The 12593-nt window shown below is 46.4% G+C and overlaps 2 protein-coding genes across 3 annotated transcripts in view; one reads left to right on the top strand and one right to left on the bottom strand.

Moving 5' to 3' along the window:
• Nucleotides 1-11973, bottom strand: part of IFT74 (intraflagellar transport 74) — a 125540-nt gene extending 113567 nt beyond the window's left edge. Inside the window, exon 1 of the mRNA XM_040417182.1 lies at nucleotides 11954-11973. The gene's annotated coding sequence lies outside the window, so the exon portion shown is untranslated. The remainder of the gene's footprint in view (nucleotides 1-11953) is intronic.
• A 204-nt stretch (nucleotides 11974-12177) lies between these two features.
• The window catches only part of PLAA (phospholipase A2 activating protein), a 47966-nt gene continuing 47550 nt past the window's right edge, over nucleotides 12178-12593 (top strand). Inside the window, exon 1 of one of the 2 annotated variants that reach the window (XM_040417180.1) lies at nucleotides 12178-12329. In XM_040417180.1, coding sequence (XP_040273114.1) covers nucleotides 12313-12329 — 17 coding nt within the window. In that variant the 5' untranslated portion in view covers nucleotides 12178-12312. Of the gene's footprint in view, nucleotides 12388-12593 lie in introns of both variants that reach the window. The other variant, XM_040417179.1, reaches the window with a different exon arrangement.

Consider the following 12593-nt stretch of genomic DNA (forward strand, 5'->3'; position numbering starts at 1 on the left):
TACCCACTTATTTTTCCCTAGATCCATGGGATCCGAGAAGTGCAGGAACAGATGCACTAGCTCTTCCTTGGAATTTCCAACTGGCATACTGTTTCCCACCTCTGCCTCTGATTCCAAGGGTTCTCAGGAAAATAAAAGAAGAGAGGGCCGAGGTAATCCTAATTGTTCCCAACTGGCCGAGGAGATCCTGGTTTCCTCTCCCGGCAAAGATGTCCAAGGAGGATCCATGGATTCTACCCTGGTCGGAAGACCTCCTCTGTCAAGGGCCAGTTTTCCACCCAAAGACGCAAAGTCTGCATCTCTATGTTTGGATCCTGAAAGGGCAGTCTTAAAATCTAAGGGTTTATCGGACAGAGTAATTAATACCATGCTAGCCGGCAAAAAAGATGTCACTAATCAAATTTACCGCAAAACCTGGAATAGATATGTTTCCTGGTGTTCAGAAAATTCTTCTAACTCCGTGGGGAGTATTCTGTCTATTCTAGATTTTCTTCAAGAAGGTTTTAATAAAGGGTTAAAACCTAGCACTCTTAGAGTCCAAATTTCAGCTTTAAGTGCCTATTTAGACGAAAAAATAGCTCTTAATCCGTGGATCATTCGCTTCATGAAGGGAACCGTCAGACTCAGACCCCGGAGTAGACCTCTGGTCGCTCCGTGGGATTTAAGGTCTGTCCTCTCCGGTCTCACTAAACCCCCCTTTGAGCCCTTAGAGTCAGCAAATATCCGATATCTGACCCTTAAAACAGTATTTCTAGTGGCCATTACCTCTGCACGTAGGGTTAATGAGATACAGGCTTTCTCGGTTAAAAAACCCTTCATGGCGATCAGGGACGACAGAATAATTCTAAGGTTCGACAATTCCTTTCTACCTAAGGTTGTCTCGGAGTTCCATAGGATGGAGGAGGTGGTTCTTCCTTCATTCTGTGAAAATCCCAGATCTAAAAAAGAAGAGGCTTTTCACACTTTGGATGTCAGAAGGTGTGTTCTGAAGTATATATCAGAAACTAAAAACTGGAGAAAATCTAATAACCTATTTGTCCAATTCTTAGGGGGTAGGAAAGGATTAAAAGCGTCCAAACCGTCTATTTCAAGCTGGTTAAAATCGGCTATCTCAGAAGCCTACATAGCAATAGGGGAACGACCCCCGGTAAATATCAAGGCTCATTCAACAAGGGCAGTTTCGACTTCATGGGCGAAAGAAGCATCCGCTTCCTTGGATCAGATCTGTAGGGCAGCAACCTGGTCGAATCCTCATACCTTTGTAAAACACTATAGGATAGATATTGATTCTAAAAGAGACCTATCCTACGGTAGGAAAGTTTTACAAGCAGTTGTCCCTCCCTAATTGACTAATCTGTTAGTTCTCCAAGTAAGGTGCCGTCATGGAGGGGAGGGGAAAAGTTGAATTAGTCTTACCGGTAATTCCTTTTTCGCGAATCCTCCATGACGGCACCGCTTATATTCCCCCCCCCCCAAAAAAAAAAAAAGACTAGTTATAAAATTAAATAATTAGTCTAGAGTTATATGTATGAGATTTAATATGTATAACAGAGAATGGATAAATAACTGGTGAAGGTCACGAATGAGTGTGTAAGTTTAGGGCCTGTCAAGTCCAGAAGACACTGAAGATAAGTGAGGAGGCGGGCCCTTTTGAACCTTCCTGTCCCTGCCTGGCTGGAGGAGGAGGATAATCTCCAAGTAAGGTGCCGTCATGGAGGATTCGCGAAAAAGGAATTACCGGTAAGACTAATTCAACTTTCCCATACCCCAGACGGACCTTTTCTATGTGTTATATACAGAGAGGTTTCCTGCTGCTGAGGTCCTCTTCAGGCATGGTATTTAGCCGGCTCACAGTGTACTGTCTATTTTACATACCCCAGATGGACCTTTTCCATCTATTATGTACTAGGGATTATTCATACTGCTGAGGTCCGTTTGAGGGATGTGATTTAGCCGTCTCTCACATCGAAATGGCTATTATCCATACTCCGAAAGGACTTTTTCCATCTATTAAGAACTAGGAAGTTGTTACACAAATTTGATAAAAAATTGGTGGCTGTGATTATTGTTCAGAAATGAAGTGGCTTTTTTTTTAATGGCCTTCCAAAATGTATTCCTTTATGAGGCGCAGATCCTAGATGGGTGTTGCCTACATTTCCAATACAGAAGAGATCAGGGCGGACATAACGGCGACAGATAACTGGCTGTGTGATGGTGATAGCTGGGGTGGCTAGTTGTCATCAGCGGTAATACTGTTCGGAACATGATGTGGGCAAAGCAGCAGATGTCTCGCTGTGTAGTAGTGGAAGCAGCAGTGGCGCATCAACATAAATGGCTGTACAGTATGGAACATCATGGACAAGGCTGGATTTGAATATTAAATAATGTCTGGCTGTGTACTGGGGATGGTTGAGGAACTAGTGGTAGTAGTAACTGGTGGCAGCAGTTGCAGTACAGTATGGGAACATGACGGACAAGGTGCAGTAGATGTCTGGCTGTGTGGTGGTAGTAGCAGTTGGTGGCAGCAGTGGCAGTATGGAACATGACGGACAAGGTGCAGTAGATGTCTGGCTGTGTGGTGGTAGTAGCAGTTGGTGGCAGCAGTGGCAGTATGGAACATGACGGACAAGGTGCAGGAGATGTCTGGCTGTGTGGTGGTAGTAGCAGTTGGTGGCAGCAGTGGCAGTATGGAACATGACGGACAAGGCGCAGGAGATGTCTGGCTGTGTGGTGGTAGTAGCAGTTGGTGGCAGCAGTGGCAGTATATAACATGACGGACAAGGTGCAGGAGATGTCTGGCTGTGTGGTGGTAGCAGTTGGTGGCAGCAGTGGCAGTATGGAACATGACTGACAAAGCGCAGGAGATGTCTGGCTGTGTGGTGGTAGTAGCAGTTGGTGGCAGCAGTGGCAGTATATAACATGACGGACAAGGTGCAGGAGATGTCTGGCTGTGTGGTGGTAGTAGCAGTTGGTGGCAGCAGTGGCAGTATGGAACATGACGGACAAGGCGCAGGAGATGTCTGGCTGTGTGGTGGTAGTAGCAGTTGGTGGCAGCAGTGGCAGTATGGAACATGACTGACAAAGCGCAGGAGATGTCTGGCTGTGTGGTGGTAGTAGCAGTTGGTGGCAGCAGTGGCAGTATGGAACATGACGGACAAGGCGCAGGAGATGTCTGGCTGTGTAGTGGTAGAAGCTGTTGGTGGCAGTATGGAACATGACTGACAAGGTGCAGGAGATGTTTGGCTGTGTGGTGGTAGTAGCAGTTGGTGGCAGCAGTGGCAGTATATAACATGACGGACAAGGTGCAGGAGATGTCTGGCTGTGTGGTGGTAGTAGCAGTTGGTGGCAGCAGTGGCAGTATGGAACATGACGGACAAGGCGCAGGAGATGTCTGGCTGTGTGGTGGTAGTAGCAGTTGGTGGCAGCAGTGGCAGTATATAACATGACGGACAAGGTGCAGGAGATGTCTGGCTGTGTGGTGGTAGTAGCAGTTGGTGGCAGCAGTGGCAGTATGGAACATGACTGACAAGGTGCAGGAGATGTTTGGCTGTGTGGTGGTAGCAGCAGTTGGTGGCAGCAGTGGCAGTACAGTATGGAACATGACAGACAAGGTGCAGCAGATGATGTCTGGCTGTGGTGGGTTTTCAGTGGCGGCAGGAGCGGACACGTTACTAGTGGATGAACCTAGAAATTACTCATTTTCTTTTGCCAAACATTTCCTAACCAAATATGCCTCTGTCTTCTACCACACACCAAATCTCAGTCTGTGATGCAAGCGTAACTTTTTTTTAAATACACACATAAATGCTGTTTGTACACAGCCATTACCAATGAAAATACAATTTTGAAATGTAAGTTTTCTCAAATACTCACCAAAATAGCGTGTGATGATCACCTGTTGTATAAAATGCACAAAAAAAATAAAAATAGAAAAAGCCAATTTTGTCTGGCACTGCACTAAATACAGAGCGCGCATTTACTAAAGTGTCAGATTTATTTTGCGCAGTGTTAAAGGAAATATTATTAATATTTTGGCTTAATATTAATAATTAATATTAATAAATAGGCATAAACCTGCTTTTGACGACTCTGCCTATTTCCTTTATTCTACCTTTCCTGAACTACGTATGTTGTACTATGGCAACTACAAAAGACCATATGCTGTACTTGAATAATAAAGTATTTATTAAACAATTACAAGTCTACAGTCAATTATTTCTGCTATATATATATATATATATATATATAGGAAAGAAAATCAAGGCAGCACTCCTGGTAGTTAAGTGTGGGTGCCAGCGGCGAAAAACACCTTACCAAGGTGTACAATGTAGAATGAAGAAAGACACCGCAGCACGTCCGTTTGGTGAAAAAAGTGGGACCCTTTATTCACCTGTGCGACGTTTCGGTCCGCTTACTGGGACCATTTTCAAGCAATTGCTTGAAAATGGTCCCAGTAAGCGGACCGAAACGTCGCACAGGTGAATAAAGGGTCCCACTTTTTTCACCAAACGGACGTGCTGCGGTGTCTTTCTTCATTATATATATATATATATATATATATATATATACACTGCTCAAAAAAATAAAGGAAACACTTAAACAACACAATGTAACTCCAAGTCAATCACACTTCTGTGAAATCAAACTGTCCACTTAGGAAGCAACACTGAGTGACAATCAATTTCACATGCTGTTGTGCAAATGGGATAGACAACAGGTGGAAATTATAGGCAATTAGCAAGACACCCCCAATAAAGGAGTGGTTCTGCAGGTGGTGACCACAGAGCACTTCGCAGTTCCTATGCTTCCTGGCTGATGTTTTGGTCACTTTTGAATGCTGGCGGTGCTTTCACTCTAGTGGTAGCATGAGACGGAGTCTACAACCCACACAAGTGGCTCAGGTAGTGCAGCTTATCCAGGATGGCACATCAATGCGAGCTGTGGCAAGAAGGTTTGCTGTGTCTGTCAGCGTAGTGTCCAGAGCATGGAGGCGCTACCAGGAGACAGGCCAGTACATCAGGAGACGTGGAGGAGGCCGTAGGAGGGCATCAACCCAGCAGCAGGACCGCTACCTCCGCCTTTGTGCAAGGAGGAACAGGAGGAGCACTGCCAGAGCCCTGCAAAATGACCTCCAGCAGGCCACAAATGTGCATGTGTCTGCTCAAACGGTCAGAAACAGACTCCATGAGGGTGATATGAGGGCCCGACGTCCACAGATGGGGGTTGTGCTTACAGCCCAACACCGTGCAGGACGTTTGGCATTTGCCAGAGAACACCAAGATTGGCAAATTCGCCACTGGCACCCTGTGCTCTTCACAGATGAAAGCAGGTTCACACTGAGCACATGTGACAGAGTCTGGAGACGCTGTGGAGAACGTTCTGCTGCCTGCAACATCCTCCAGCATGACCGGTTTGGCATTGGGTCAGTAATGGTGTGGGGTGGCATTTCTTTGGAGGGCCGCACAGCCCTCCATGTGCTCGCCAAAGGTAGCCTGACTGCCATTAGGTACCGAGATGAGATCCTCAGACCTCTTGTGAGACCATATGCTGGTGCGGTTGGCCCTGGGTTCCTCCTAATGCAAGACAATGCTAGACCTCATGTGGCTGGAGTGTGTCAGCAGTTCCTGCAAGACGAAGGCATTGATGCTATGGACTGGCCCGCCCGTTCCCCAGACCTGAATCCAATTGAGCACATCTGGAACATCATGTCTCGCTCTATCCACCAACGTCACGTTGCACCACAGACTGTCCAGGAGTTGGCAGATGCTTTAGTCCAGGTCTGGGAGGAGATCCCTCAGGAGACCGTCCGCCACCTCATCAGGAGCATGCACAGGCGTTGTAGGGAGGTCATACAGGCACGTGGAGGCCACACACACTACTGAGCCTCATTTTGACTTGTTTTAAGGACATTACATCAAAGTTGGATCAGCCTGTAGTGTGTTTTTCCACTTTAATTTTGAGTGTGACTCCAAATCCAGACCTCCATGGGTTGAAAAATTTGATTTCAATTTTTTTATTTTTGTGTGATTTTGTTGTCAGCACATTCAACTATGTAAAGAACAAAGTATTTCAGAAGAATATTTAATTAACTCAGATCTAGGATGTGTTATTTTTGTGTTCCCTTTATTTTTTTGAGCAGTGTATACACACACACACATACATAGATCTACTCTTATCTATATATACACATAAACCTACTTATACATATCTATACACATACATATATCTACTTATACTATATCTACATGTATCTACAGTCGTGGCCAAAAGTTTTGAGAATGACAAAAATATTGTAAATTGGAAAAGTTGCTGCTTAAGTTTTTATAATAGCAATTTGCATATACTCCAGAATGTTATGAAGCGTGATCAGATGAATTGCATAGTCCTTCTTTGCCATGAAAATTAACTTAATCCCAAAAAAAACTTTCCACTGCATTTCATTGCTGTCATTAAAGGACCTGCTGAGATTATTTCAGTAATCATCTTGTTAACTCAGGTGAGAATGTTGACGAGCACAAGGCTGGAGATCATTATGTCAGTCTGATTGGGTTAAAATGGCAGACTTGACCTGTTAAAAGGAGGGTGATGCTTGAAATCATTGTTCTTCCATTGTTAACCATGGTGACCTGCAAAGAAACGCGTGCAGCCATCATTGTGTTGCATAAAAATTGCTTCACAGGCAAGGATATTGTGGCTACTAAGATTGCACCTCAATCAACAATTTATAGGATCATCAAGAACTTCAAGGAAAGAGGTTCAATTCTTGTTAAGAAGGCTTCAGGGCGTCCAAGAAAGTCCAGCAAGCGCCAGGATCGTCTCCTAAAGAGGATTCAGCTGCGGGATCGGAGTGCCACCAGTGCAGAGCTTGCTCAGGAATGGCAGCAGGCAGGTGTGAGCGCATCTGCACGCACAGTGAGGCGAAGACTTTTGGAAGATGGCCTGGTGTCAAGAAGGGCAGCAAAGAAGCCACTTCTCACCAAAAAAAAACATCAGGGACAGATTGATCTTCTGCAGAAAGTATGGTGAATGGACTGCTGAGGACTGGGGCAAAGTCATATTCTCCGATGAAGCCTCTTTCCGATTGTTTGGCGCATCTGGAAAAAGGCTTGTCCGGAGAAGAAAAGGTGAGCGCTACCATCAGTCCTGTGTCATGTCAACAGTAAAGCATCCTGAGACCATTCACTCACAATTTTGCCCAAAAACACAGCCATGAATAAAGAATGGTACCAAAACACCCTCCAACAGCAACTTCTTCCAACAATCCAACAACAGTTTGGTGAAGAACAATGCATTTTCCAGCACGATGGAGCACCGTGCCATAAGGCAAAAGTGATAACTAAGTGGCTCGGGGACCAAAACGTTGACATTCTGGGTCCATGGCCTGGAAACTCCCCAGATCTTAATCCCATTGAGAACTTGTGGTCAATCCTCAAGAGGCGCGTGGACAAACAAAAACCCACTAATTCTGACAAACTCCAAGAAGTGATTATGAAAGAATGGGTTGCTATCAGTCAGGAATTGGTCCAGAAGTTGATTGAGAGCATGCCCAGTCGAATTGCAGAGGTCCTGAAAAAGAAGGGCCAACACTGCAAATACTGACTCTTTGCATAAATGTCATGTAATTGTCGATAAAAGCCTTTGAAACGTATGAAGTGCGTGTAATTATATTTCACTACATCACAGAAACAACTGAAACAAAGATCTAAAAGCAGTTTAGCAGCAAACTTTGTGAAAGCTAATATTTTTGTCATTCTCAAAACTTTTGGCCACGACTGTATACCTATTGTGGGGTTTCGCTCTGGTAGACAGGATTAGCGGACGCAGAATAGAGGCAACAACAAGTTCTTTGGATCAAATAGTTTGGTGTTTTATTCACACTTTAGGCAAGTGACAAAACAAGCAGTCAGGTGCTGATAAAACCGGGATCAGCATTTAAAATCCAGTCCGGCATTTGACCTCACCGGGCTGTAAATCAGCCCAGCAGCACATGCAGGGAGGAAAATACCTGTTTTCCCAGACCAAACCTCTCACTCTGTCACACTATATATACACATATATCTACTTATACTATATCTACACATATCTATATATACACACACATATACCTACTTATACGTATCTATACATATATATATAAACATATCTATACCTATTGTAGGAAGGCGCAAATGTAATGACCGGCGTCACGCAAAGGGAGGGAAATGGGAAGGCCCTGTCCAAGGGAGAGGGAAAGGTGGTGACCCCTGACTCACCTTGCGGCTGGCACCTGACTGCCCTGACGTCCCTAGACGGGTTCCTCACCCGTACGCCGATCACGTGCCTAAACCCTGGCTTTCCCTAAGATGAGCCCTGTGTAGTGAACAGGGCGGTGGGATCACTAGTCCGCACCACTGACACTAAGAGGAAAACACCAAGGAGAGGACAGACAATACAGACAAACATATAATCCCAGGTGGGCGACAACAGCGGACCACCAAGGCCCAACAGGGATCCAGAGGGTAACGTTCTGGAACAACAACCAGGGAACACAGCTACACAGCTCCAGTGGGTCAGTATAGAAGTCCAGGCAGGAAGCTCTATATCTGGCAACCAGAGAAGTGAGAGATGGGAATATAAGGAGGTTGGGATTGCTGGACAAGAAACAGCTGAGGAGGAGAAGCTACGGATCCCTGAGTGAGCCAAAAAGGATTGCAAGGCAAACCCAGAAAGCTACCATCAATAAACAGCACTGTTTTTAGACATAGAGTGCGCAGCCACCCGCTGCGACTTCCTGACCCCGGGTATAACGGAGTCAGGCGTGGCTCTTGACACCCTCGTGACAGTAAGAGACCGTTGTGGATGGAAAGTATGTGTCACTGAGGTTCCTGGCCTCAGTGAAGGAAGAGCCGGTATTTTATGTGTCCGCAGCAGCTATTGCTAATTGACACCTCGAGAGTTAGCATGGCTGTCATAGCTGATTCGGGACGGCTCTTACTGGGAGTAGTCAAAGTGTTGGGTGGGTGACTACTCCCCATGTTCCAAGCCAGGTTTTGCCAGGCATAAAAACCAGCCAACACTGCCAGGTATGTAGATTTACCGCCCTCTGACAGTGGAGCTCAGAAGTCTGGATGAAGGCTTGCTACCTGTTTGGCGTGAAAACAGGTTGGTGCTGCTATCAGCAATGACTCTTTGAGGCAGAATTGCCACATGGTGTGAATTACCACCAACACCGCAAGGTGACTTTTAGTTTGATTATGACTGTTTGTTTTGTCACTTGCCTAAAGTGTGAATAAAACCCCGAACTGTTTGATCCAAAGAACTTGTTGCCTCTATACTGCGTCCGCTAATCCTGTCTACCAGAGCGAAACCCCACACTATATATACAAACATATCTACTTAGGGTCCATTCACACGTCCGTAAGTGTTTTGCGGATCTGCAAAACACTGACACCGGCCACGTGCACATGGCCGGCACTATAATAGAAAATGCCTATTCTTGTCCGCTATTGTGGACAAGAATAGAACATGTTCTACATTTTTGCGGAGCCGCGGACTGGAAGTGCGGATGCGGACAGCACACGGTGTGCTGTCCGCATCTTTTCCGGCCCCATTGAAAATGAATGGGTACGCACCCGTTCCGCATAATTGTGGAACGGATACGGACCATTCATACGGATGTCTGAATAGAGCCTTATACTATATCTACACCCAGGGTCCTCCAGCCACAGCTCTCCCAGAGGTGTGACCCACACCTATCAGACAATAGGGGTATGTTAGCGATATGTCCCCATTGTATGTGATGGGGATACCCCTTTAAAGAGGACCTTTCATGGGTCCAGGCATTATGAAATAAGTAGCAGGTTATGTAGGGCATAGAGCAGGGATCTAAGAGCGCTATTTTTTCTGGGCCCTGCTCCGTTCGCCCGCTGTGACCCTGTTGAATTCTCCCGCCTGGTATGCTGCTAATGAATAGCATCGGTACAGGGAGGAGGAGACTTCCCTGTTTCTCAATAGGCGTCTCCTTCTCCCGATCACAGCGGAGAGCGTCACAGCCAGGGAGAAGGTGTTTTTTTTTTTTGTCCCTGGCTGTGACACTCTCCGCTGTGATCGGGGGAAGGAGACTCCCATTGAGAAACATGGCAGTCTCCTCCTCCTGTACCGATGCTATTCATTAGCAGCATACCAGGCGGGAATAGTGAACGGGGTCACAGCGGGCGAACGGAGCGAAGCCCAGGAAAAATAGTAAGCGCTCTTAGATCCCTGCTCTATGCCCTACATAACCTGCTACTCTAGTGTCTGGACCCATGAAAGAGCCTCTTTAATGTAGCTGTGTATTGACTTGTTTTTTTGCAGGACAGACTGTAGCTTTTATTGGTACCATTTTGGGTTACATATGACTTTTTCATCGCTTTTGATGCCATTTTATGGGAGGTAACAAAAACAGCAATTCTGACATTGTTTTTAAATTTTTTTTTTATGGCGTTCACTGCACGGGCTAAGTAACATAATTAGAGGTGGGACTTTTTTTAAGTCCCACTTGGAGACTTGAAGATCCAGTGGTCTGATGGTTGGTACAGTACACAGCCATAATTATCAGTTTTACACTGACACTTTGCCTACCAGACTCTGCCTGTGGCAGGGCCTGGCAAGCTTTGGTACATGGCAGGCCTCTGACTGCCATGGCAACCATCAGGATCCTGCAGGCGCATCGAAAGAGATGTAGATGGCTCACTCTGTGAACGTCTTAGATGCGGTGGTTGCTGATAGTGGCATCTATGGGTTAAATGGCATTGCAGCAGTGTCAGATGTATAGTACAACTAACACCCACTGCTGAAGGTGACAGCTTAGTCCCTGAGCTGCTGCCATAGACATGTAAACATACAGCATTGGGCGTTGATGGACTGCTTACTATGCTGTATATTTACAGCATGGTGTAGGAAGGGGTTAACAAGCAGCTGTCACCACGATCGACCCTATTACCCAAGCATACTGCCTGCTAGGGTTAAACATGGAGACTAAAATAAGCCCTTTCTACGCAGTTTTTGAGGTTATTTTGCCCATCTAGGCACCTGCCTGACGATGATTTTAAAACAGGCCTCACAGCATGCAGCAATAGGAAAAGAAATTCTAAATGTTACGGACGCAAAAAAAAACATTGCAATAAAGCCATGTTTGTCCTGCATTTAATATCCCTCACAGGGTGGGTTCACGCATGGGTTTCCAGTAAAAGCACCAGCTCCAGATGTTGGCTAAAGGTCTATGGGAAATATGAGGCGCAGGACACGCAGCTTTAGAATTTTTGCTCCAGGTGTTTTTTCTGTCTTTTAAAATACGCAGCATGCTAGAGCTCTCGCCGTGGTTTTTCTTTTCAGGCATTTTCATATCACGTACTTGATTGGCGAATGCACACGAACACTTTTTTTTGCAGCCCGTATGCAAAACCATTCATAGCAATGGGGCCACAAATAAAACGGAAATGACTCGGCATACCGTAAAATAAATAAAAATAAAGCAGGTAACCTAAAAAGACTGCATGCAGTTTTTTGGACGTTCTTATGGCCAAAGTTGTGTGTGCAGGGATCCATACGTGGCCATGCAAAATCTGGGGTTTCCTGCATAAAACGCACTGTAAGGCCTCATGCATACGGCCGCTGTTTTGGTCCGCATCCGAGCCGCCAAAACGGACCCATTCACTTCAATGGGGCCGCAAAAGATGCGGACATCACTCCGTGTGCTCTCCGCATCCGTTGCTCCGTTCTGTGGTCCGCAAAAAAAAAAAAAACATGTCCTGTTCCTACGTTTTGCGGACAAGAATAGGCAGTTATATCAATGGCTGTCTACGCCGTTCTGCGAATTGCGGAACACACAACGGTCGAGTGCATGTAGCCTAAACCTCCCGTTTTTACCAGCACCAAATACTACAGAGGATCATTGTATTCAGACAGGACATGGGGACGCATTTATGTAGTGCACCTTTAACCCTTTAGGACAGCCATCCCGTCTGATAGGGAGCATATCGCAGCCAACGTCATGGACCAGCAGTGACGCCCTCATCGCTGCGGTACGCGCCCGTATTTTACCGTACTGGAGCCTCCCTGAAGTGGGCGCCATGCCAGGCTACCCATTAGCAGGGACACCGCCACCTGCTGCCCCCACCCCCCACCAGGAGGGCAGTGTCTTTGCCGTCACTTCCGTTGGTGCCTCCGGTTTTGTGCTCCGCCGCATCATTTCCGTACTGTGTGCGGCTGTTGCTGTGTCATGGCGGAGGCCGAGTGTTACCGGCTGCGCTGCTCGGTCCCCGGACACGAACTGGATGTACGTGGGGTGGTCGAATGCCCCCTGTCGCCAGGTGAGGGTTTCGTGTCCGTATCACGTGACAGGAGCGCTCGCCTTTGGGTGCCGGACAGGTGAGAGACCCCGGGGGAGAAGTGGCCGGTCCTGTCATCCGGGACCAGTTCTGCCGTTACCCCACCAGGAAACCATGGCAATGAACTGATACTCTTCTCTTTTACACCACTGCCTATGCGGACTACTATGTTCGTTGTGTGTAATAGTACTGTATATACCTCAAAGTATACACCTCGGTGTACCCCTCACTGTATGTCCACCTCGG

The sequence above is a fragment of the Bufo bufo genome, chromosome 2 (assembly GCF_905171765.1).
Source record: "Bufo bufo chromosome 2, aBufBuf1.1, whole genome shotgun sequence".
NCBI lineage: Eukaryota > Metazoa > Chordata > Amphibia > Anura > Bufonidae > Bufo > Bufo bufo.